This window comes from Carettochelys insculpta, chromosome 12 (assembly GCF_033958435.1).
Source record: "Carettochelys insculpta isolate YL-2023 chromosome 12, ASM3395843v1, whole genome shotgun sequence".
NCBI lineage: Eukaryota > Metazoa > Chordata > Testudines > Carettochelyidae > Carettochelys > Carettochelys insculpta.
This window is the reverse complement of record NC_134148.1, coordinates 22,147,379-22,174,798: the sequence shown is the minus strand read 5'-3', so window position 1 is coordinate 22,174,798 and position 27,420 is coordinate 22,147,379. Positions and strand designations below refer to the sequence as shown.

Sequence of the window (27,420 nt, the reverse complement as noted above, 5' to 3'; positions counted from 1 at the left end):
GTCTTTTATAGGACAAATGAACAGCTGGTTAGAAAGCAAAGGCATTGGTGGCATGAGCATACACCAAGGAGTGGAAACAATAGTGTAATCAAAAGATCTAACTTATGTGCAAGATGACTGTAAATACACAATCAATATGTAAAATATTTATTATATTTAGGTCATTTATAAGTATCAACACAATGTAGTATGTTCAAAAACAAATATCTTACCAATAAATACTATCTAAACATTAATACTAAGTTTGTGCACAAATGCATACAGTGTAGTAACTCAATATTGCACAATGAGCTCCAGACAATTTCCCTAGTGCATTCAATTTATTACAGGGATAATTTGCCACAAATATTGCAAAGCACTGGAGCTAAATTTTCAAGCAGAAAAAAATTAACTAGTTCAACAAGGAGTGAAAGGTCATCTTCTCCATATAACGTGAACAACTGCGTCAATATCCTCAATTAATTCTGGATTTATGGAGCTATATATTTTCATGAATTAGGAGACTTTCTAGGACAAACAATACACACAGTTGCTTTTTTTTAAAATCACCTTTTAAAAATGTAATGAAGTTCTTGATATTTTAATACGAACTAAACAAAACAGCAGAAATGTAGCACTTTAAAGACTAACACCAAATAAATCATTTTGTTAGTCTTTAAAGTGCTACATTTCTGCTGTTTTGTTTTATTGGAATGCAGACTAACACAGCTACCTCTCTGTTACCATTCAATATGAACAACGAACCCCAAGAACCAAATGTTTACTCCTGACAATCTAAATATAAAATTTACCTTTCATCTTATCAGAGAAGCACCTTATTCATTGCATTTTGAAAGCCTAACTGTACTACCCTCACTCATAATAAATAAGGCCTTACTTCCCCATTACCTCCATCCAGTTCAGTGGCACTAATTTAGCAGTATGGTACCATTCAAGTATGAGCAAAGAGGGCCCAGTCTGGCCCTCAGTAATTTTCAGCACATGGATAAGCTACAGCCAACACCTATTTTGTGACAACTTTCACCTATAGGGTCAGATCCTCCAAACATTTGCTGCTAAAGAGTTGGATGAGGAGTTGCACTGACTTGCTGGGACTATTCCCTGTAGTAAACACTATGGCTGTGATAAGTGTTGGCAAGACTGGGCCCCTTCAGCAGTTCTTCCACCTTTGTGCATTCTTGATTTAGGCTCTGATGCTACAGTCCTACTACTAGAATAAAATATCACTAACTTCAGTGGGAGCTTTGTCAATGAAAGGACTATGGAATTCTGCTTAGGGGGATCTGATTCTCATTTACATTAAGGACACTTTATGCAGCTCTGATATTGTAAAGTGGTCTTACAATGGAAATATATTACATTTGTAGCACTTTAAGGCTGTTTTCCAAAGTTAATATGATATAAAACAGAGCCTATGCAAATCTACAGGCACCTACTTTATGCCTGTTGGTACCCACATCCATGGATGTCAATGTGAATACCTGCAGATCATTTTTGTGGAAACCAATTTTGTATCCACGCAGGGCTCTAGGTATAAAGCAGCCTTAGTGAAAGAGTCAGGATCAGAGAATCAATCTGGTTGACTTGCAAAGATTTTATTACTTAGTGCTTAGAAGTCGTATCTCTCATGCAAAGAAAGTTCACTCACTAAGTGATACGTTTAAAAATTTCCATCAAACTACTATTATCTTGTGACTACGTAAACCATAAAATTATAGTACTCATCTTTGTAGCTTATCTTTGTGTTTCAATGAATTCTTTAAATTCAGATGACAGACATGAAATAGTTAATTAAATCTGAAAGGATATTTAAAAACAGGGATTGAAATGACTTGTTTAAAACAAAAACAAAACAAAAAATACTGTTTATGACAACTAGTATCTTCACATTAGATTCTCTGCTCCCTAATTATTAGGATTATTACTTCTGTAATGGCATCATAAGGTAAACTATTGCCTAATTTGCTTTCTAACTTTTCACACCAAAATACAATGAACTACTATGAAATATTTCAAAAATCATAGCTTTTACCCACATAACATCAGGTGTCTTTTTTCAACTTTGCTTTAAAAAAAATCAATTTTTGCAAATAATAAATACATCATTTGCATTGGATAACAAAATTCTATGATACAGATGATTTTAGAGGAAAAAAATCTGGTTTTAGAATTATCTAAACCACCCCAATAGAAGATAGTCTCAGAATTAAAAATATTTTATTACAAGTTGATGTCTGCTATGCATTAAAAGCAGATAACCTTTGCTATCTACTTGTGTTTATTTGTGGTTCAGTGACAATACTTGATAGTGTAGCTAATATACTGAATTAATTCCTAGCCAACAAGTTGTCCTAGCTTGTTTTTACTTTTATATTGATTTGCAACTGATCAATAAATCACAGAAACTACAACAGTAATGCTACATTTTTTTAAAGGACATTTCACATTTCCTTTTCTTTGTAGCCCAAGGAACCAATCTTCATTTGCATTTGAAAACTGCACTGCAGCTTAAGCCCAGATCTGTAGAGAAAAAAGTTGAACAATTCTTTACGGAATTATATTGTATATTCTGTACACTTCTGTTCCATACAAAAGCCTGGTTAATTTACAAGAGCCACATTTATGGGTAAATAGTTGAGCATGAAGAAGTTACTTTAACTTATTTCCCAGTGTTTGTTTGTTGATTATGTTCCGATAGCACTTTCTTTTAATGGTGAATACAGTCTTGACCCGGGGAAATATCATTTAAGCCTTATTTACTCTCTGTAGCAGCAGCCATGATATTAATGGGCTTTAATTTCTCTGAAACAATTTGTGTCATATTCTACCCCCTGAACAATTTCTATAATGAATTTGCCAGTGAAAATTCCTGCATTTTTTTTGAAAGAAAGATCTCTTACTCGTAGAGTGTGATCCCACGATCCTGAACAGAATGCAGTTCCATCAGGTGAAACTCGTAAGGTGCTAACTCGGTTTTCATGGCCAAACAGAATGGATACACGAGACCCTTTCAGAACATCCCATACATTTATGGTGTAATCATTGTAACCAGCAAACAGTAAGCGACCTGCAAACAGAATCACAGTTCTACAGAATAATGGCTTAAAAGGTTAAACTTCTAAGTAATAATAGTGAAAGAAGAAAGAGGAGAGTTTTCTGGCTCAAGCAAAATCTGTTTGTAAGAAGTGGGAAGCAGAACCGAGAATACGAATCAGGTCTCCTGATACTCAATCCTGTGCCTTAAATACAAGGCCATCCTCACTTTACTGTCATGGGCAGTGCAGGATGCTGCTTCAAACACAAAGGTCCTTCTAAATTTGATTAATTATTCTTTATGCACACCAAAGCAATATCATGGAAGTCTGGCCTCAGTTTTTGCTCAGGCCTTTGCTATAGAACTTAATATTTCGATAATCATGGCTCTGCCTGGATAGTAATTACCAGTAATTGCTGACCATTTTCTGCAACTGGAATGTAATGGCATTTGAGCCCTCTTATTTAAAATAGCATTACACATTCCATTACAGCATTTATCCTTTCATAACATGCTCTATCCAAGGATAACATGCTACATCCTTTCAGCTGTTAGAGATCAGAGATTAATTCAAAAGAGGCATGCAGGCTGAGGCAAAAAGAGCACTTTAACAATTAATATTACGTGCTATTTCTAGTTGGCTCTGAGGTGGATTTAAACGAGAGGTGAAATCCTGGCGCAATTAACTATTGCATTCACTAAAGCCAGGATTTCACTCCATAGCAACATATTTGCTTCTAAAATTAAATAAGCAATTACATTACTCAATACAAAAATCTTTTACAAAGGAAGATGATTTATGAATTCATGGAAAAATTGCTTTCCATGTTTAATTTAGCTCGTTTGTAACAACAAATGTTCACAATTTACATCAGAAAAAAAAAAAAAAGAACCACAGCTGCATCCCAGCCTATGTGCCTTCCCCCAGCATAAATCTGTATAGCCCCCCCTCCCCCAATTCCAATCTCACCACTGAGAGAGAAATCCACACTAGAAGCTCCAAAAATGATGCTCTCTTTGGAATAAATTGCTACTTCTCTATCAGCACGAAGGTCATACAAACGACACTAGAATTAAAGCAGAAACAACATTATGTTCATCACTGAGGACTAGACCAAATTGCTACCCTGTGTAAAGCAAGAGAAGAAAGGGGAAAGAAATTTCAACCTCATGCGCATGATGGGAAATGGCCATGCAGCTTCCACTCTTCAGGCTACAGAACACAGGAATACCTGGGGCCACTATACAGGCTGTTTAAACATGTGGATCCTAACTGGGCCCAAAGGAACCTCAGGCTGACTGGCCTAAGCTGAGCAATTCTCTGACCATTTGTCAGATCATTTCTCCATGCTGACCCAGAGAGGAACTGTGGTTTTCTAGACTCAAGAGTATCCACAGACAGCCTTCGCACAGTCTACCTGCACTCCTGCTTCATGATGGCTATGTCTAGATTACAGCGAATCGCCAACAGAAGTTTTTGTTGGAAGATATCTTCCAACAAAACTTCTGTAGACAAATTGTGGCCAAATTGCCAAGTGGGTCACTCTTAACAAAATGGCCAGCTGGAAGCACAGCAGACAGGGTTGCCCGGTGTTCCTGAAGCCCCGTCTGTCGACGGAGGACCCTCCTGAATGGGTGGAATGTTTTTTTGTCAACAGATCTCTGTTGACAAAGACATTATGCCTTGTCGGGAGCAGGCTAAGACTGTCGACAAAAGTGCTGTGTTCTGTCGCTTTACTGTCAACAGAGTGCTGTAGGAACCTGGATGTTCTCTGGGTTTTGTCGACAAAACGTCCATTTTGTCAACGGAACCCTCTAGCGTAGACATAGCTGATGTATTTACTATCGGAAGGTGGGACAGCCTTTCAAGGCTGGTCAGAAAAAAATAATTCCACTTCACATTCCAAAAATTGAGCTTTCAGAATTTGTTTTCAGTCTGGAGGGAAACAACCTTCAAAGTTTTTCCATGAAAAAACCCACAGAGGAAGAAAAAAAAAAAAAAAAAAAAACCAGAAAATTCCATCCTAGACTTAAGAAAGCTTCCCAATGAAAGTTGAACCACAATCAATATATTTCCACACAGCATTTGGATTTGGAAGAAATCAACATTTTCCAACCAAAAAACAAAACAAAAACCTTTTGCTGAAAAATTTCCAATCAGCACCACAGCCTCTGGCTTTACATGTCTATTATACTATTATATAATAATGTGCTTTAACTTATTTAATATGGAAAATTCTATGTTCAGACCAAAAAATTCAGCAGCACTTACTCAGCCCTGAATTCATGTGTGCTGTTCAAGCTGTATTTCAACTCGACTGCCTCAGTAAGTTAAGTCTAAGCAAACAGTGGCTAGATGGGTTTGTTTAATATTAAAGTCCTTACTAATGAAAAATGGCCAATGTTCAAGTCTGTGCATAAAGCAGAGACCGTATTATTCACAAACTGCTAAGTATTTCAAGTCACCGTTTCCTGACACTATGAGCTAATGAACAATTCCATCAGAAAATCTTGACTAATGGGTCAGTTCACTCCAGGTGAGAAAAAGCCTATGTAAACATGCATTTATGGCAGCTCATCAATCAGGACTCACAGTTCCACATCACCTCAAAGCATTCTTTTAGGTGACAAAAGTCGTACAGTGCTGGTCTCAGCAGTCTCAACTGAAAGCAGCAATTTGCTATTTCTAATTTTAAAAAAATCCAGCTGTAGAGGGACTGACCCACCTCCACCCCCCAAAGTATTCAGTTTAGAGAGATTCACACGTAATTGATGAGATGATCTTCTTTACTTGTAAGCACAATTGCCATTGTATGTGGTATGGAGAAATTCTCGCTATTTCACTGTTTCCACCAGGCAGAGGCTTACAATATGACATCCCTATTTGCTATCATACATTGTACTCTCAGCTAGATGTTATAATTTGTAACAGAAGCTTTTGGCTTCTAAAAATGCCATCCACTTTCTCCCGAAAAAGCGCATAAATATCTGATCCCAAACCCACTGAAGTAAATAGGAATCTTTCCATGGGTTAAATCAGCTTTTACTTGATGCCTAATTGAATGTGTTACATTGAGTACTTCAGTAAAACTTTGCATCCCAGCCAAGATTAAAGGCAATGCCTGAGCAAACAGAAAATGTCTCCAAATTCCTTCTGAAGACCCCCTTTTGAAGTGTGACACATTTCAGCCCAGATTCTGTAATGTAATGCACGTGGCCATACCTTTGTACCCATCTGGAGACCCACTGACCTCACTGGGGTCTGCCTCTGAGGACCATGAGGCAGAATTGGATCCTGATGTTGCACATAAACGTGCTGATCTAACATGCCACATCCTTTCCTAGAGGTCTTTTTCCACAGATTTGAAGTTCAGAAAGAAGCCTGATTACATCACCTAGTAGGACCTTTTGCATACTGGAGGCCACAGAATTTTCATCCAGTTTCTCCTGTGTTGATCCTGTCTAAAACACATCTTTCAGAAGAGCATCCAGTCAGTAAATCTGGAGACCTCAAAAATCCAAGAATCTGATGCCAAATAGAAGATAGAGGCCTACTAATGCTAGTAGCTGTTGGAATCACTCTTTTATGTCAAGGGATAGAGAACTGTGCACTGGTGCTTAAAAGCCCATATCCAACCCATAACCTCTTTGCTGATGCCTGACAGCAGAGGCATCGTATGTTCAACACTTTTCAGAGGGGAAGCTGATGTTAATTCCTATAACAATTTCTGGTATAAGAACACAGATTTGAGTTAAGTGGAAGCACACTTTGATACAGCACGAGTCTCCACATGAGCACTTGGACGCTGGACAGTCTGTGCTCTAGCATAAGACTGCTACAGTGCTAAACCTGGCCTATGTTTTTGTGCCTTCATCACTGTTGCACTTCAGAGTAAATTAGACTGACACTATGAAGACAGACTCGCCCATGCAGAGCAGCAGCTTTAAGCTACCTTTGCACAAACTCTTGCAACTTCTGCTCAGTTCATCTGGCCACATGAGAGGATCTGATTCTGGACCAGATGCTAGAGAAACCACAGGATCGTGAACCACGTAGCCCTCCTAGCAGTTCAAGAGAATGGAGCACAGTTTAAAATGGCAGAAAAATCAGTTGAAGGTTTTAAGGGACATTTGTCAGCTGGACTGTGGGTGTATAAAACTTGGGGGGCATAGAGCAGCACATGTAGATTGTTTTTGCCTGTGTAAACTGATGTGACTGCAAATTTTACAAGCAGATTAATGGAGGGAATTTGCCTAAAAATCTTTTTGAAACTCCTTGCATGCCTGCCATAGTGACACTGATAGAATACATGAAGCTGAAAGATCTCTCACAGAAATCCTCCCAACCAGGACCTTCCAAAGGCCAGCTAAGAATTCTGTAAGCATTTCCCTCTAGCCACATATTAAAAATTTGGGCTTAATAAAATCACTTCTCATCAGCTGTGAATTTGGCCCATTCTTTGCAGGGATTTACAAGTATTTTCACAAAACTTTTTTAAATGAAGTTCTCGAATGAACTTAACTGTTGCATCATCAGAACCAGACGCAAAAGCATCCCCACTTGGGTAGTACCTGTACAGGGGAGAATGGAAAAGAGTACAACGATATGTTAGTCAAAAGAAGTAGGGTTTCAGAAATAAAATCACTACACAGCTTTGTATTACAATGTTATAAAAGTACTTGGCCAGAAATGCACTGACCTGACGCTATTGATATCTGATTCGTGAGTTTCAAATGACTGAATACACTGTCCAGATCTCATGTCCCAAACCATGGCTTTCTTGTCACACCCCTAAAAAGAGAAATATCCCAAGTATACACACACACATACACACAGCGGCTCCCCTAAAATTCACTTACAGAAGAAACACCCCTTCCATCCCTATTAGGCTTTGCACCTTACATCTCCTAAAAGGAGATGCTTCAGCAAAGCCGCTCCACAGATGGAGCTATATTTGCAGAAAGCCTAGAACATGATCCCGCTTTTTATGAGCATGCAAATGTTTGTAGGAATTTGAGCACTTTCACCACTGTTTTGCACCCACAGGCTGGGCTCTACACTTGCCCCCAACTTCGAAGGGGGCATGTTAATCAGGGTGATGGGAGATTACTAATCAAGCGCTGCAGTGAATATGCAGCACTTCATTAGGCAAATTTTCCCCCATGGCAACTTCAAAGTGCCCATGGCTACACATGGAACTTTTGTGGAGTAAAGGCACTTCGAAGTCGTGCGGGCACTTCAATGTGAAGGCATATGCGTAACTGCAGGCACTTCGAAGTTGCCACAGGGGAGAATATGCCTAATGAAATGCGGTGTATTCACCACAGCACTCCATTAGTAATCTCCTGTCACCCTGATTTTTACATGCCTCCTTTGAAGTTGGGGGCAAGTGTAGACAAGCCCATAGCTGAGCAGGGGGGAGGCACCAGCACTCAGATCTACACCTGCATTTCAGTTATGGATACAGATGTTGCAGCACAGAATCTTGGCCACAGAGCCTCTGAAACTTTACCCCTGGGGTCTGGAGGAAATACACGCAGTGAGATTGTACAGAAGAACTCTACTATTGTTTCTGAAACAAATACAGTATAATTAGACAGCTAGGGAGAATACTCCTCTGGCAGTACATAAAAGGAGCTGTTGGAGAATTACAGATAGTACAACAATAGTTTGGTTAAACTACGCAGTCACTATCTTCTTCATCCTTTGTCCCATTCATTTCCTTCCTTTCTAACCCAGGAAACGTTCTCTCATTGTGAACAGTCGTTTAAACCACCAGATGAAGCATAAGCAGGAGGAAGGCAGTTTAAATTTCTTACAGGTAGCGTGGCACTGCATTGTGGGGCTCAGGGCAAGGGGCTGGGGTGTGGGTGGGAGTGCAGGAATCAGGCTGGGGTGTGCGTATGGGGGAGCTTGGTGCTGGGGCAGTCCCGTTTCCATTTGGTTACCCTACCACTCCTGCTCCTGGCCAAATGGGAGCTCTGGCTCTGGGGTAGTGCCGGCAGGCAAGGCAGCACACAAAAGATCCCCACCTGCTTCCTTCCCCATCAGGGCCACACACCCCACAGGAATGCACATGATGCTGTGCTGCTTCCAGCCAGCACATGGCCAGCAGGAAAGGCCGAGAGCCCCACACTGTCGGCAGGATCCTACCCAGCAGCACACAATAGTCTGGGAGTCTTGTCTTCACCACTGACCTGCTGAGTGACCTTGGGCAAGTCACTGCCCCTTTCCTCCTCCTGCTTTAGTCTGTTGGGCAGCTCAAGCTACATCTACACTGCAAGCTAGTGGTGTGATTCCCAGCTCCCATACACGTAACTTGCACTAGTTCCCTGACAGCCATGACTGTACAAGCAATAGGTGCCAGTTTATAGCCATGCTGTGAACAAACTCACCCACATAGCAGTGGGGCACAGGTCAGCTAAGCTGCGTACCTGTGCTACTGCAGCTGTCCTACTATTTACATCTGAACTAGCATAAGGATGTGTGCACCACCTGGTACTCATAACCCTCTTGCAGCTTGCAGTGCAGAGACAGCACTCTGGCCACTCCTGATGATCACGCCCACTATGACTCCAAGCATGGAGTGAAGAAAGGAGGCAAGTATGAAAAGCCATGTGCAGCGTAATGGAATTCTGTCTACAGAAGGCCTACGCCACCTTCTGCTCTATGCATTTTCACTGCTTTAACTCTTGGTCTTTCCCCTTCCCAGTCAGCCCGAGGGGGTTTGGGTTTGACCTTGCAGGAAGAGTGTTAATTAACTCCAACTTGAAAGGTGTGTTTGCAGTGACAGCACTAGTTACCCTGTATGGTCTCGCCCCATACATCCCACCCTCCTCTTTAAACACGATCACAACCCTCCCATTTTCCTACGTATCCTGCTTTCCCCCATTCCTTGATTTACATCATAAAACAAAAACCCTGCTTACCCCAGACACAAATGTATTTCCTGTTTCAGAAGGGGCCAGGTCCAGGCACAAGACATCAGCCCCATGCCCATGAAAACTCTGCAGAAGCTGCCCGCTCTCAACATCCCAGAGGGCACATGTTCCATCTCCACTAGCAGTCAGGATCTACATTAAATAAGGAAAGGGCAACATCACATAAAAGCCTCATGTTCACCCAGAAACTATTGTGCCTCACATACCTAATGAGTTGGATTTTACAGTAGCATCTCAGTTATGAACACCACAATTACAAACTGAGCAAAAAAAAGTAAACTACACTACTGTACCATGTCAAACAAACTACTAAAGATAAAGGGAGAATTTAAAAAAAGATTTGGCGAAGTAAATTAAGCAAGATAAAAGCAGCATTTTTCTGAATAGTAAAATTTCAAAGCTGTGTTACGTCAGCGTTCAGTTGTAAACTTTTAAAGAACTGCAGCATTTTGGTCAGACGTATGAACAACCTTCATTCCCAAGGTGTTTGTAACTCTGAGGTTCTACTGAACTTATTGCGCAGTAGATTGGAGTCAGCAAACCAAGGTGGATCTCAGCATGATTTTCTCAAAAGGAAAGTGGCAAAAAGGAAAAGCAGAATATTGCAACACACATGGGAAATTCAGTAAACTCTTTCATATCCATCATTCCATCATCAGGAACTCTCAAATAACCCGCATTTTAACTATAAGTAAATTTTAGTTATGCTTTCCATAATACAAATACATACACAAAATACAGTAAGTTTACAGTGTACAATACTACTGCTGGTAAATCAAGTATTCCGCATACTTTTTTTCCTTAATATCTATTTTTGTGTGCGTGTGTGTTACGCATTGTTAGGTGCGCCCCTCTATTATCCAGAATATTTGACTATCTAGCAACCTCCTGGTCCCAGGGGTGCTGGAGATGAAAGAGTTTACTATAGTAACTTAACAGCTTGCTTCTGTTCTCATTTGTTTGAGGAGGGGACATTGAGTAACACATCCAAGCTTGTAGTCAGCTGGTACAGTAAAACCCCTGGTTATCCAACTGCCTGAGGTAGTATGGGATGAAATAGAATGCTGGATAATCTCCCCTGCCAGCCAGCAGCCAGCTCTGAGCAGCTGGCAGCCCTGTGGGGACCAGCAACAGCTGCCCACCCAGGCTGGCTGGGGCTCACCCAGGGAGCTGCCTGGGGTGACGGCACTGGGGCAACTGGCTCCACACTCCAGGGCCAGCAGCAGCTGCCCACCTGGGTCTCTGCACCCCAGGCACCAGCAGGGGCTGCCCGCCGGGGGAGCTGGCTCCACAGTGACAGCATCCCACAACCTGCCCCAGGGAACCGGCCACCAGCACTTCAGAAGGGGCCCAGGCAACATGTCCCCACGCTTCTGGCCTCCCCCTCTGTTATCCTCTCGCCCCACCCCAGTTTTTCAACATTTTCAGGTACCTGACCATCGGTCGGTCCCAATTATGTCAGATAACTGGGTTTTTCCTGTACTTCCGTTTCTACCAGGATGTCGTAAGCTCAAGATTGGTATGTCTTTCCTGTTCAAGCTAATGAAACTAGAATCCAAAAAAGGGTTAAGTGAAGAGTTTGTGGATTTAAATAAACTTCTTAAGTTCCTCTTATTCTACTGCCTGAAACAGCTAGGTCTGGAGCCAACAAAGTCTGTGTCAATTACAGATAATCTGAATATGAATTTAAACCAGCAACTGTTTGGCAAGTCCATCACGTGTCCTGAAACCTAAATCATTAACGTGCGACTGGATTTGGACATGTAATGACTGAATTTTGCCAACAGCTACTCTCATCCTGATGGCGACCTTCAATTGTACAAACTTCCCTGCAGCCATCAGCAGCTCTTATATAATTACAAATTTTGTATGCTGAAATGTCACCCAATATTTTAGTCCTGTATGCAGAACAAGGAATCACAAGGCTCACAACTTAAATGCTAAGGTGTCTCTCCCTAGACAAACAATGGAATAGAGAGGGGTCATACCCATTTTTAGTGCTTAGTGAAGAATGGTAGGTGTAGCTGAAAGCCAAAATGAATCATGCTGCATGAGAAAAATAATTTTGCAAGTAAAGAGTCATTTACAGGGCTACACAGGAATTAGAAATAGATCATTTCTGGCAAAAGTTCGGAGTTGGTTACCCTTCCATTAATACAGGGGCACTTGGGCCCGCCAACAGGCTGGGTGTGTGTGGAGGGGAAAAGGGACAGTGGCCCCAGGGCCTAGAGATTCAAAGGAGAGTAGGGCTCCCAGCCACTGCTGCTGCTACTGTGGCAGTGACTAAAGCCTTGGGCTCTTTAAATAACCATGTGGCTCTGAAGACTGGGGTGGTGGGGGTGCACTGTAGTCTGCGCAGTGCTTGAGGTCCCCTCCTTTCCGGGAGCACAGAGCCAGGCCCCCGCACTACACTTTGCCCAGGAGCCTGCAGAGGCTGTCATCTACCATGTGGAGATGCATTAAGATTTTGGGACTGAGGGTGCAGAATAGACTCTGCAATTATTTCTAATTAATTTTTGCATCTAGGATGATCCAGTTTTGTACTATGGCGGAACATTTACATTTCCAGGCTGAGACTTTGAGATTGTCCTCTGCTAGATTACCAGCATTTCCCATTTTGATAGCTGAATGAGCAGGATGTGCAGAGTGAGAGGCAGATAGATGTTTTAAGGGTGTGACCCATTTTCAGCACAGAACTCATATTTTATAAGAAACCCGATTAGACAGGAAATGTTATGAACTCAAGTTCAAATGGTTCTTATACAAAAACATGGAGCGAAAGATGCACTTCATCTGTCATTTTAGTTTTCTAGACTTTCTGCAAGCCTGGAAACATTGGATCAAGCATCTCCATCTGCCACCTTGTGGTAATATGCAACATTTTACCAGGGTTTGGGGTCAAACACATTCATTCCTGTCCCTGCAGTAATAAAAATGTGTTAGCTACGACAATGCAGAAAGACAGGCTCAAATGCTAAGGGATTGTGGGTCTTACAGAAGACTCCCTACTCCTGCCTGTTCTGCTTGTGCAGTGTACTAGAAATGCTTCACAGTCATTAAGGGGTGAGAGCATGTCTAGTGGTTTGAGGAAAAGATGGTGACTCAGGAGTGTCTGAGCTGTTTCCAATTCTTCTACCATCTGTCTGTCCTCTGCACGTAAATACTAGGAGATCCCAAAATACTGTTATAGCTGGCTAGGAGTGGGGCAACACTGTTTTCCCATTGCCGGATGGGACTACATCAACATTATAGTTATTTTGAGATAACTTTGCTAGTGTCTTCACTACACCGGTGCTATTTTGAAATAAATTCAAAATAGTGGGTGCATTACTTAGAAATCAGTAACCCTCACTGCAGGAGGAATAACACCTATTTTAAAACAGTATCAGACAGGTAGCTGAGTTAGTCTGCATCTTCAGAAACAACAAGAAGTCCTGTGGCACCTTACAGACTAACAGATATTTTGGAGCATAAACTTCCGTGGGCAGAGATCCGCTTCATCAGGTGCACCTGACGAAGCGGATCTCTGCCCACGAAAGTTTATGCTCCAAAATATCTGTTAGTCTATAAAGGTGCCACAGGACTTCTTGTTGTTTCTGAAGATACAGACTAACTCAGCTACCCCTCTGATTAGGTCTGTTCAATCACGGAGGATATGGCCCATTATCAGCAGTTCATGTGGAGCTGTGAACATCAAGAGAAGAGAATCAGGTCAGTTCAGTCAGGGAGGATGAGGCCCATTTATCAGTAGCTAATATGGAGGTGTGAACCTCAAGAGCCCAGACACTACTTTTGTAAGAGGCCAACCACTCCCAGTTTCTGTTCAGTCCTTGGTTGATGAAGTCAAATCTGCAAACAAATTGCAGCTCTGCAGTCTCCCTTTCACCGGCACATCTACTAATATAACATATGCCATCATGTGCCAGCAATGCCCCCACTGCAATTTACATTGGCCAAACTGGACAGTCACTGTGTAAAAGAATAAATGGACACAAATCAGACATCCGGAATATTAACATACAAAAACCTGTTGGAGGTTCCCAACCTCTTCCAGATGGGGACCCATTTTGACAATTCAGGAAGACTTGGTGACCCAAGGCAATTCAAAAACCAGGGGGAAGGTGGGAGAGCAGAGCCGTAACTAGCTAATTTTGCGCCTGAGGAAAGAATATAAAATTGTATCCTCTCATGTTTATATATTCATAATAGTTATTTAATAGAAAAAGGGAAATATGTTAATAAAATAACAATACTACATTTATTATAGTTAGAGTTGTGGTGGTGGAAAGACACTCATCCCCTGACTGCTCTCCCCAGCTTAAACCACACACTCAGAGGCCAGAGGGGCCTACAGGAGTGGCACTCGGGGGCTAGGAGTAACTCTGGCTCAGAGGGCTAGGGAAGTCACACGCAGGGACTGGGGGGGATCTAGAGGAGTCACACAGAGGCTGGAGGGGTTTACAGGGGGCTAGGGGAGTCACACTCGGACTAGGAGTCATTCAGGGGCAGAAGGGGGCTAGAGGATACACTCAGGGGCTAGGGGAGTCACTAGAGGCACAGGGACTCCCACGGCTGGAAGCTGTCTGGGGCACAGAGCCCTGGCCAGCAGCTCCAGCTGCAGGAACCCTGCTGGGGTCTGCGGACACCCCATCTCTTGCAGAGGATGGAAGCCAGGGAGCTGATCAGCTCTGCTCTCACTCCTTCCCAACCTTAGACTCAGGCCCTCACCTTATCTGAGCTGGGAGCTGCTGCTCAGGTATGCAGTTCTCAATGTAATTGATGGCTTAACTGCCTGACAGCTGTTAATGCAATTAAGAAGTTGAGAACCACTTCAGGAGTGCAAATGGTTTCTTAATAGCCACCCAGCCAAGTGGGTGACCCTTTTCAAATGTAATTGCGACCCATGTTTGGGTCCCGACCCATAGGTTGGGAAACCCTGTGTAGGAGAACAATTCAGTCTCCCTGGACACTCAGTAACAGATTTAGCAGTCCTACAACAAACAAACTTCATAAACAAACTCTAAAGATTCGAGAACAACAAGAAGTCTTGTGGCACCATATAGACTAATGGATATTTTGGAGCATAAGCTCTCATGGGCAAAGACCCACTTCATCAGATGCAGCGGGTCTTTGCCCACAAAAGCTTATGCTCCAAAGTATCTGTTAGTCTATAAGGTGCCACAAGACTCCTTGTTGTTCTTGAAACTTTAAAGAGAAACCGCAGAGCTGAAATTCATTTGCAAATTTGACACCATCAACCAAGGACTGAACAGAGACTAGGAGTGGCTGGCCAGTTACAAAAACAGTTTCGCCACGCTTGATGTTCACATCTCCACATTAGCTACTGATAATGGGCCACATCCTTCCTGACTGAACTGACCTGATTTCTCTCCTCTTAATGCGCACAACTCCACATGAACTGTTGATAATGGGCCACATCCTCCATGACCTTGTCAACTCTGGCCCTGCCCTTGACTGAGACTCCCTCTTTAAACCCTGCTCTAGAACCCCCCACTCACGCATCTGACGAAGCAGGTCTTTGCCCACGAAAGCTTATGATCCAAAATAACCATCAGCCTATAAAGTGCCACAGGACTTCTTGTTATTTCAAAATAGGTGCTATTAAGACATAGAATAGCACTACTTCAAACCAAGCTATAATGGTGCCCTAAGGCACTATTGCGAAATAGCGCTTTGTGTCTGGAAGTGCTATTTTGAAATGTATTTTGTGTGTAGCTTCAAAATAAGATATTTTGAAGTATCTTATTTCAAAATACCTTTGCAATGTAGCTGTAGCCTGGGAGGGCCTGCTCCTGCAGGGTGCTGTGTGCCTCCCACAAAGTGATGAGTAGCTTTCCCTCTTATTAACATAAGGCACTCAGCTGCTGGCAGGATGAGGCCTTTCAGTCATGTCTGGCGTTATTCCATGACTGTGAGTAGAGCCACTGTTGATATGTCCCAGGAGGAAAGGGGCTGCTCAGTGAATCCAAATACTTAATATCTAACCAAAAAGTAGCACTCAGGAAAGCCCTACACTGTTTATGCACCTTTTACACCACAGCCGGATTACTTTTAAAAGTAATATTATCTCAGGACTGTTATATCACTAATAAGGAATCCCGAAGGCGGACTGCATTGCCAGCTGTATTTTCTGATCTCTCTCTTCATTTCACTTCTATATTTTAAACTAATACTTGACACTACAAAACGTCACTCAAACAGAGAAACATTCATTGATCCACAGTCCAATATTTCTGTATAGCTAGACTAAGCCCTTTGGGTCAGGGCTCCTTTAGAGCTGACTGTCTAAAGCACCTTCATATTGGCTGATGCTGCACAAATAACAAACAGTAGTTTATTCGGAATTATATCTATGTTACTCAGCATGAATGTAAAAGAAAAACTCAGCTGTTTTCACTGCTTGATTATAAGTAGACAATACTAAAAACCCTACAAAAATAAAGAGCCAGGGTTCCCACAGGTGTAACCAGGAAAGCAAAGCACTATTTTTGTATTTCACAAATATTACTCCACCTAATTTAGACTTCAAGTTTACTCTGCCCTAATTATGCTGGACTCCTGCATTGTACAGCCACAATTAAGTGCACTAGAGCACACTGGGTAGGTCCTTGCCTTTCGCTGTTTCCATGGCAATAGACGTGAATCAGCATCACAGATTCATTACCACAACCACATAATGGCAAACAACAGCTCACTCTTGGGTAGCTCATGCTCTGAAACAGATGCAATCCTAGATGACACTTCCTCAGGAAGCGTTGTAAATACCTGGAGCTACGGAAATAAGCACAACTTTTCTATCTAGACTTGACAGACTTACATAACAATGAAAATACCCCATTTATTTGCTACAACAGCCTAAGGAACAGAATGTTAAATTCTCAAACAAGAATGGGATAGATTATCATCTTGGATTCTTTCATGCCCACATGCACTCGTGATCTTGCAGGAACTGGATTTTTTTATATTTATTAAATAGGAAGGATGATCTCCTGACTAAGGCACCAGACCAGCACTCAGAAGACATGAATTTTATTCCCTGCCCTGCCCTGCCCTGCCCTACACTATGTGATCTTTGGTAAATCACTTGGCTTCTCTGTGTTTCAGCTCGCCAGATATGAGGATATATACATACAATTTATAAATAAAATATGTACTTATAAGGCAATCTTTATCAGCAGAGCTTTATGGAGCTTCCAGCAGAGACGGACGGTGTCCTGCTTACCAGCAACCACTGCCTGGCACAGAATGTGAATATCCCACTGGGTAGAGCAACCATCTCTGGTGCAAGGGAGAGAGCTGTGCATCTCCATGCGACACCAAGTAAAATTCAGATCATGGGTTATTCATTACAACAACTGAGCAACCTGCACCTGAATGTATTTACCTGCATATCTGAGTTAGTGAAGCTGCAAGCAGACAAGTAGTTTGTGTGCATTGCTACAGACTTCTTCTTTGCAGCCATATTTTCATTTTTATCAAATGTCAGTGGATACACAGAGCACTTATTGTCCAGGCCACTAGAGTTAAGAATTAAGAGAGACAGAAAAAAAGTTACTGACAAGAAAAGGTGGGATGACAAACTTAAGGGTGAAATATACTAAATATTCTGCAACAACAAATCCTATAAATGTAGATTTCCATTATATTACACCACCAGGAATCCCGACCTGTTTCTTTATGGCAAATGTATGACTATTTTGTTGATTTGAACTGCTGGAAGTGGGACCAAGGACCTAACCCTTAAGTATTTCCTACCTGCATTTAATTAATAAACTTCTTTTTATTGCATCACAGTCCATCCAGCCTTTACTGACAGGTGATACAATAGTAACCTTGTAGTTAATCTTATGAATAAAATCAAAGAGCCAATTTTCTGTTGAATTACACTGTTTTTAGTATTACTTTCATGAGATCACCAGTTATCCAACTTACTGAATCTAGCACATCTTCTATGGGAAAAGACACGCTGTCAACTAATGGCTTGAAGATAATTCTTTCAAAATAACTTGAAAGTAGGCAGCAGATATATTTGCTGCTAAAAAAGAATTCTTTGGAATAACCATTTGAATTTCAATGATCCAACGATGCAATTGTAGCTGCTCACAGGCAGATTCAAACCCCTGACCTCTGGAGCTTAGTGCAGGGCACCTCTACAGCTTGAGCTAAAGACCAGCTAGCTCTTAGCTTTGGCTGTAGAGGACATTTATTCTCTCTCTGTGAAGTGGGCTAGATAGCACAAAATGAGACAGTAAACCACACCTAGGTGTGTGGGTTACAGGATGACAAAAAGCAGCTGTTCAATTTCCTTGAGTACTCAATTTACATATAACTTAATATAGTCTTAAGATCCTCCAAGTCCTTGATCTGCATATACTGTGAAACTCTGACACCATACTGCTTATTGGATCAGGCCCAAATTGCATGTTTTGATTACGATGTGACTTAAATCACATGGAAGAGAGATCTTTAGCTGTCAGTGCTTCAATCTTGAATATTAGAGATAGGTAACTGACAATGTGGCCCTAAGATATTAGCAGAAGTCTGAAACAGACAAAGATATCTGCTCCCTATGGATAGAGTCACATGGTTACCAAAACATGCAATATGTACATAGTCCACCATACAAAAGGATTCCGACTCAACGTCCACTGAGAGCAACTGAAAGACTCACATTCATTCCACAGGGTTTTGAATCAGGCCCTGCTTTGGGTTTGTATCTCATTTTGGTACAAATCAGAAGTAACCCCACTGAAGTCAATGGAGTTACACCCATGTGAACCAGTGTGGCACAGAACCAGGCCCATTGTGTGCCCCTTCTTGGTGGTTATTGGATAACAAACAGGACATTGTCAGGTCACCTGCCTATTTGTGAGTCCGTTGATGGTTGACCAGCCTGATTCTGGAGCCACAGGTCTTATCGCAAAAGGGACAGGCGCTGGTAGCTGTTGGAGGGGTGCGGGCAGTTTTTGACGCTCTTTTCTTCTTCTCCACCTGTCCTCGCCTGCACTGTGGCAGGACCTCTCAAATTGCACGAACCCCTCACAGATTACCACTCTCAGTAATATACAGAGGAAGATGCCTGTGTGCGACTTTTATTAACACGTGGGGGAACAGTTGCACTGCAGCCACCACACAGTCTTTGACAGATAGAAGGCCCAGGCCCAGGCCCGGTGGTATGGAATCCACGACAACTGGGAGTCTCCTGTCTGCTGCAGCCTTCATCCACCTTCAGAGCTGTTTGTAGCATGACCCTTGCTATCCCCTGCCCGTTTTGCCATTGAGGACTTTTAGGATCACTCTTTGTCTGGACCCTACCCTTTGATGCCATGAGTGACCTTGCTGCAATACGGGACTCCCTATGATATCGCTCTTGGGTTCATTGGAACACACAAGCCCACACCCCATGACTAAGCAGCAATCTGGAGACTGAGTGTAACACTTTTCTAAATGCTTATAGCATCCAAATGATAGCACTTTCAGTATCTGTTCAGCTACCAATCAATTCCAGTGATGAGTAAAGAAGGGTTAATCAGAAGATTATTTTCTAAAATTATTTTGGAAAATAATAATCAACTGACTAATCCGGACAGTTATTTTTTTCTGGCCAAACTGAATATGAGGTTTTCATTCCTAGAATTCCAAATTGCTTTTTAAAGTACTCTTAAAGAAAGCTGGAGGGGGAGGGAGAAAGATGCCAACCTTTTAAAAATGTTCCCTTAGCTCAGAAGACAGATCCTCTAGTATAAGAAGCTGCAAGAGTTTCTACTTACCCACAGGCAATGGCACAGCCAGATGGAGCATACGCACATGCCATCACCCAAGTACATGGCATAGTCACTGCATGTTCCTGAAACACAATATTCTCCTTACATTTCATGAACCAACTTCTGAGTGCATTATATCTCTAATTGGTGTTAAAATAATCACACAATAACTCAAATGCTGCTATGACACTTCATTGTGTTTAATGAAAACAGATAACAGATCAGAGACTATGCCCATTTTTCATAGATTTTTTGCTCCTAAACTTGAACAGTGCAGAATTGAGCTGCAAATGAAGAAGACCAACTTTCTTTGTGAAACCAAGAGGATTAATGAGGACATGAATCAAGCACATTTGCCAAGCAGCGCCTATCTCAGTACCGATAGCCTTATTTCCCAGTACAAAGCTAATAAAAACGATGACTGATTGTGCATTACTCCATGACAATTGTGCAAGATGCACTTGCAAGAGCCTCTTAGAACCATTCACATTTTGGATGGTCACTGCAGCATTTTTTCAAAGGTAGTTGATAGAGCCGCCTGTTTTTCCTGATGCCAAGATGCTCTTTGTTAGCTATAGCTTGTGCTAATGCTATGCAGACATGAGCCACACTGAAAGGGGCTGGAGAGGGAGCAGCATCACTCATGCAGGATAGTCTGGGCACATTATGGCTAAATAAGCCTCAACAAGACAGAGTAGGGTCCAATTATGTCAGGGCACTCAATACAGGTGTTTATTGGTGTGGTCTGCACTTTGCCAGGCCCGCTTTGCACCAGACAGAGCCAACTAATGACACACTCATGTTCCAGATGGAGTGCCACGTGTTGGAAGCTTTCACAGCCACAAGTTCTGGTGCACTAATGAAGACAGAGGAAAGGGTTTTGACTCCCACCACTAGCTTGTCAGCCATATCTGGGCGTATATAGAAAACTGCAGAAATCCACTTACCTTGTTGGTAGTGAAGGAATCCCACACTATCACCTTCCCATCCTAAATTCAACACACAATGGGGAGAGAAATTGAGAGTTGCAAAGTAGACTTTCACACTAGCATAGCAGAGATTTGGCAAAGCACTGCTGGTAACTTCTGTCCACAGGCAATAAGTCACCACCTTTACAACACTGTTATTAGCAACCAGCGTGCTGGCAACCAGAGATGCCTCTTAATTAAGCTAGTTATTTCTGTAAATGCAGATGACACTGCACCATCCCTCTCACACTAAAGGCCAAATGGAAGCAAAAAGCCTGGTGTGGAAATAGACACCCTTTTTTTTCCCCCCAGTATACCTCTGAAAAAAATCCAGTCTCAGCACCCTCACTCAGCCAGTGCTGCTTCTCATTTTTTATGTCCACATGCACAATGTGCACCAGTATGGAGGTGATGCATCATGTAACAAAAGTCATTCTGCACAAGGACAGCGGGTGGCAAATGTGACTGAGGCTCTGCGCTAGGGCAGGTAACTGGGGTGTGGGGAGGGGGGAAAGTGCTATGGCTGGAGCGTGGCTCTGGAGTGAGGCTGGGGAGGAGGGATTTGGAATACTGGAGTGGGTCTGCAGGTTGAGGCAGGGGGTTGGGGTGCAGGCAGGGGTATTGGCTCTGAGGCGGGTTCAGGGATGAGGGGTTTTGACTGAAAGAGGGCTTCAGGTGTGAGGAGGGGCTCAGGCCTGGAGGTTGGTCTGGAGGAGGAGGTACGGGCTCTGGGCTGGGGTGTGGGTTTTGGGGTGAGGCCAGAGATAAGAGGTTGGGATGCAGGAGGTGGCTTTGGGCTTGGGGTCAGGCTTAACTGGGATGGGCTAGCCAGAAGCACTAAAGCAGGCTGTCGCATGCCTGCCTGTCCTGGGGCACGGTGCTGCACCCCAGAAGTGGCCAGCAAGCCTGATTCCTGGACTGGGGAAATAGGGGGCTTGGGGCTCTGCAGCATTCTGCTCTCGCCCGCAAGCACTACCCCCCCACACCAGCTCCCATTGGCTGGTTCCCAGCCTACAGAAGTGCTGTGCAAACGCTCAGAATGAGAGCAGCACATGGAGCCATGTGGCCCCTGCTGCTGGCCCCAGCACAGAGCTGTCCCGGCCATGGCAGCTCCATAATGGGGTAGCCAGCATCAGGCACCTCTCTCCCAGTGCTGCAGCTTCATGGACTGGGGAGAGGCATCTCACCCCACTGAGCCATGAGCTTCTGGGCAGGGCTTAATTGCCAGTGTGGGGGGCTTAGCCAGAATCTGCATGGCCATGCAGGATAAAGGGAATTTAGCTTACAACCCTCTTTAAAAGGCCTTTCCTTAGCCCTCAGAGGGAGCAACTCCCTCCTTCTCTGGCTGCCTACTCCATAAGCGAGGGGTGTGATCGCTGTGCTTGTGCATACCACCTCAGTGATAGCTAGTGTGGGTATAAATAGGGTAGCAGGGGCACTGGCATGGCTTCCCCATTCCCAGTCCACTCCTCGTTGGCAGGTGCTCGACATAGCTCAGTGGTGCCTCCACTGCCCCATCCCATGCTGCCATGGCTAACCTGTTACTGCTGCTCACAGCAGCTCAACAAGCACCAGCACGACTACGTGTACATGATGAGGGGATGCATATGCCAGCTCACAGGGTAGATGTAGCCTCTCAGTGAATGGAAGGAACTATCCTCAACTTTACTGTGAAGGTCATGATTGTCTCAAGAAACAACCACTTGGCTAAATTTTTGTTCTCTTTCTTTTTTCCTACAAATGAATTTATCCTAGCTCATAATTTTCTCCTCTTCCCAGTACTGCTTATCTGCTTTTCCCACTACTCCCTTCCTTCCCTCCCTTCTTTTAACCTTTAACTGCCCAAGTAATCTAGTAACAAGAATGAACGTGCGATCAATAGCATGCTACATAATCACTTTTGTCTGTGTGCTGATGCCAGTTACTTTTGGTTGGCCTAATATCCTTTAGCATTCCAGCTCGGGAAGAGTAAATTTTGTTTGTTTGCAACCAGCCATTGTTATTGTCCCTGGACTCATTCATTTCTTAAAACAGAGGTTTAAAAAATGAAAAAAAAAAAAAAGATGTAAGTGCTATCAAACAGAAAACACACCAGATTTGCTATGCTAATATCTGAAACCACAGGGCTATGGTTACACTAGAGCGCTCTGTCTACAGAAGTCACCGTTGGAAGAGATTTTCCGACACAGCTTCTATCCACAGAGTGCACCCGCATGCAAAACCTAATGGCTCTATCTACATGAGAGGCTTTCCCTGGAAAGACTGGGCATTTGGCAGCAAGAAACCCAGAGCATCTATGCACAAAATGCTCTTTGCCTAAGTTTGTTGACAAAATCCAGCCCATTCACTGGCAGTGTTATGCCTCTCCCTGTTCAGGTATAATGCCCCTCTCAACAGAGTTCTGTCGACAAAACAGCCATATAGATGCTCTGGGGCCCTTCTGTCAATAGACAAGGCTTCTGGTTCACCAGGCAGCCCTGTTTGCAGAGCTTCTGGCAGCCATTCTGTCAAGAGAGGGCCAGGCAGTCTGGCCGCTCTCTGTTGACAGAGCATATTGTTCTTTCAATTTGCTTTTATGTGTAGATGCAATCTGTCGACAGAAATTTAGCCGGGAACTCCCTTCCGACCGTGACTTCTGTCAACGGAGGCTTCTAGTGTAGACGTAGCCAACCAGAAGAGCACTCTGCTCTGTCAGCAACGCACCTGGACTGCCCAGCTGCTCTCTTGACAAAACAGGCACCAGGAAGCAGACAGGGCTGCCCATCGTTCTTGATGCCCTGTCTGTCAAGAGAAGGCCTCCCCAGAGCATCCACACAGCTTTTTTGTTGACAGCGTCTGTCAACAGCAACATTATGCCTCATGGCTGAGAGGCAGAACGCTACCAGTGAAAGCGATGAGTTTCATCAACAAAATGCATTTTGTGTGTGGACATTGTGTCAGCAAAACTTGCTAGTATAACCCTAGCCTAAGCGTTTTCTCAGGACACATGGAATAAAGGTGGAATAAAGCCTCTCTCTTTTGCTTTCAGACCCACACACTGAGACTTCGTCTCTTCAAAAAATAACTAAATATTTAATATTTTGTCTCCTAGATGAGACCTCTAAGAACAGCACAAAACAGCGGTCACTCTTGTGGAGGTTTTGTAATGCAGATATCCTATTCTATCTTGTAGGTGCTAGATTGAGACAGCAAATCATTTCACAGAAGCTGTCAGATGTAACAAGTTCCAGCCATTACCATTCTGAATGTGAACCAGTGACCTAGAAGCGAAAAGCTTTCATCTCAATGCTTCCCTCAACCCCCCTACATAAAAGACTGATCTCAAACAGATTTACAGACTGAACCTTTTGAGAAACAAATATTTGTAATAATTCTAGCTGGCTGAGTGGTTTTTTTAAAAAATAAAAAAAAAAACAAAAAAAAAACACAAACAAAAAAAGGGGTCACATCAATCTTCCCAACCACAACAAGGATTTCACGTACAAAGATCACACTAGGACTTTTCCAGAAGAATCAAAATGTTTTCAGATTTTCCCATCCAAATTCTCTCTCTCCAAATGATACGGTGAAGTGCTGCATACTGAGTGTCCATAAAGAATAAGAGGCATGTGATCCCAAACCAGCTTGCTATAATGCTCTATATGTAATGTGAACACTGGAAAAATGCAAATAAAATAGATGAGGGGTCTTTAGCGTATCATTTCTAATAGGCCTGGTGATGCTTACCAGAACTGTATTCTTTGTTCAGAGAACACATACCAGACTACTGAATAAATATATTACCAAAAACGCTTCAGGCATCACGAAAGCATTTAGACTAACTATAGACTTCATTTCCAATTCATGTTACCAGATGCAGCTATCAGAATTGCGCCCAGATACTACTGATTTCAGATAGCTTCTACACATTTCCTCACCTGGGAAGAGCTCACAATTCGTCTTTTATCTTTGCACCAGTCCATGCAGAGGACTTTATTACCATGGCCTTTCAGAGTTCTCCTGGTCTTCATCACAAACTGACCTAGTGCTTCCACACGTTCTGCAACTTGATGAACTGTGGAGAATTAACCATAATCACCAGATGTTCGCTTCATATTAAACCCCCACTCCTATAAACATTAGTGTTCACGAGTAACTTTACTCATGTGAGTAACTCCAGGAAGAACAATGAGTTTGCTCAGGTGAGTAGTCAGTAATCTGAGTGTTTCTACAACAAGACGTTAAAGCAAACTCATAGCTGCCCAGAACAGACTTCAAAGGCCTATAACAATTTTGAAATATTTAGTATATTTTTAAATATCGGAGGGGTAGCCAGGTTAGCCTGGATCTGTAACAGCAACGAAGGGTCCTGTGGCACCTTACAGACGAACAGAAAAGTTTTGAGCATGAGCTTTCGTAAGCACAGACTCACTTCATCAGCATCTGATGAAGTCAGTCTGTGCTCACGAAAGCTCATACTCAAAACTTTTCTGTTAGTCTATAAGGTGCCACAGGACCCTTCATTGCTATATTTTTAAAGACACTATTACAAATTATGAGCCTGATGTTGCAACCCGTACTCAGGCGAGTAGCTACAATGCTCTGAGCAGGACTATTCACAAGAATAGTGAGTAAAGGTGAAAGATTGGACCCAAAATATTTCAAATACTATTAGATATCTTTCTATAAGGTATGCTCTAGTAAAACAGAAATCATGGGGCTTGATGTAGAAATTATTGGGTTTACTACTTTGACCTCTGCTATGCATGGCAAGAATGGGGGCATGTCAGATTAGAGGATATTAAGAGTCCCCCCCAACCTTAAAACTGACTAATAAATTGAAAAAATGTTTATATTTTTAATCCAAACTTTTAAATGCTGCAATTAACCCTGAGAGTTTTCCTGATTGCAAGTTAATAAAATGGTAGGACTTCAGATGTCTATTCACATTTTTTCAAATAGCTACCGTTCACATTAAAATGGGAAAACACATTAAAGCAGGGAGTTTATTTTGGGGGGAAATTCATGGTTTTGTCATTGCTAAAAATAACCATTATAATCTTAGATATAGAAGAGGAAGTTATTTATTTCCCCCAATAGAGATAGCTATTGGAGATAGCTATTGGAAATAGCTTAAAAGCACAGAAAGAGACTAGAAGCCCCAATTTAGAATCAAATCTATAGAAAAAAAGTTATTGAACAGTTTTGTTCAGTGGATATACAAGGATTGAAAAACAAACCAACCATGCTTTTAAGAGGAAAAATGCTAGAAGTCAGATTTTGTCATGGAAATCAAGCCATGTATGAAATATGCAGCCTTAACAAAACAAAATTCAGAAAAATATTTATTTACTGATCTATAAAGTAAACATGAGAAGAGCATTCCACAATGAGTCATGGTTAGAGCATGCACAGTTAGAATTAAGCATATGTTTTGTTAAACAGAGAAAGTTTTAAGCATATGCTTAAGTATTGCTAAACTGAGACCTTTTTGATTATATTACAGAAATTTTACTGCAAGAAAGTATTGATTTATGGTAATGTTTCTTTAAAGAGGCACCTCCATTCCATGTTTGTTATTAAGAGGATACTGACAAAACCTGTGATAACCAAATTTAGGCAAGAAGATGCCTCATTTACTACCAAAATAAATAAATAAATAAATACCCCTTAAATCTGCATCTGCCCATTCCTGCCACCCCCTGGAGTTACAGACAGATCACATCAATCACCACTTCCAACAGACTTCAAATCCAGGGACAGGAGGGGAAAAGTAGGAAAAAAAAAAATCACGGGTAAAATCACCTCCGCAGGCCAAGAAAAAAATAGCAAGTTCTGCACATAAAATTAGTAGGGGGAAAAAAAGCACAGAATAATTAATATTATTGTCTTGCATCTCAGGGATTTCGGGTCAACAAGGGTGTACTGTTCTACAGCAAGGAGAGCAAAAGGGAAAGGTGATGTCAACGTCTGCGGAGCGTTTGTGTGCATTGCTCAGTCTCGGGAGCTGGACAGAACAGGGGGATTCAGTGGGTCTGGCAAGGGCCGTCCCAGCGCCCGGGCACCGCGGGTGGGATTCCCCCCCTTGCAGCCGCACCGCGGCGATGAAAGCCCGGCCAGGAGAAAGGCGCAGGGGAACCTCCCGCTGGCTGCTGCTGCCGCCCAGAGGGATGCACCTGCATCGCTGCGCCCACCGAGCAGCTGCAGCCGTCCTGCCCCTGCCGGGCCCGGGCCCGGGCCCGGGCCCGGGCCCGGCGCCGCCCTCCCCCTATCCCGCCCCGGGAACGGGGTGCAAAGGGGGCACTCCCCCCGCCGGGCCACGCACCCGCCCGAGCAGCGCACGCGGCGCAGGGGGAGCAGCGCGGCCCGGCCTCCCGCCAGCCCAGGCCCCACGCCGGGGGGCTGCGTCCGGCCCCCGACTCACGCTCCACGTCGTGCAGCTTGGCCCGCTCCTCCTCCAGGCGGCCCTTCAGGCTCTCCGCCTCGCTGCGCAGCGCCGCCAGGCTCTCGTGCTCCTGCAGCCCCTCGGTGGCCATCTTCGCGCGGCGGGAAGAGAGCGGGGGAGGGGGAGGGGTTGGCGGCCCGGCCCGGCTCGCACCGCGGCTGCCGCAGCTCCCACCGCCCGAGCCCTGCAGTGGGCTGCTCTGCTCGCCCCGCCCCGCCCCGCGCTGACGTTGAGGCCGGGGGGCGGCTCCGGCCGCCGCGTGCCGCC

General features: G+C 43.4%; 1 protein-coding gene across 1 annotated transcript; it reads right to left on the bottom strand.

Moving 5' to 3' along the window:
* Positions 1-131: 131 nt before the first annotated feature.
* GNB5 (G protein subunit beta 5) lies at positions 132-27,420 on the bottom strand. Its single transcript, XM_075006456.1, has 11 exons — positions 27,133-27,420; positions 24,647-24,783; positions 20,709-20,750; positions 19,768-19,844; positions 17,382-17,514; positions 9,965-10,108; positions 7,735-7,826; positions 7,558-7,606; positions 4,005-4,101; positions 2,901-3,067; positions 132-2,520 (listed from the first exon to the last, which is right to left on the bottom strand). The coding sequence occupies exons 1-11, from the start codon at positions 27,242-27,244 to the stop codon at positions 2,509-2,511; spliced, it is 1,062 nt and encodes a 353-aa protein (XP_074862557.1). The 5' UTR covers positions 27,245-27,420; the 3' UTR covers positions 132-2,508.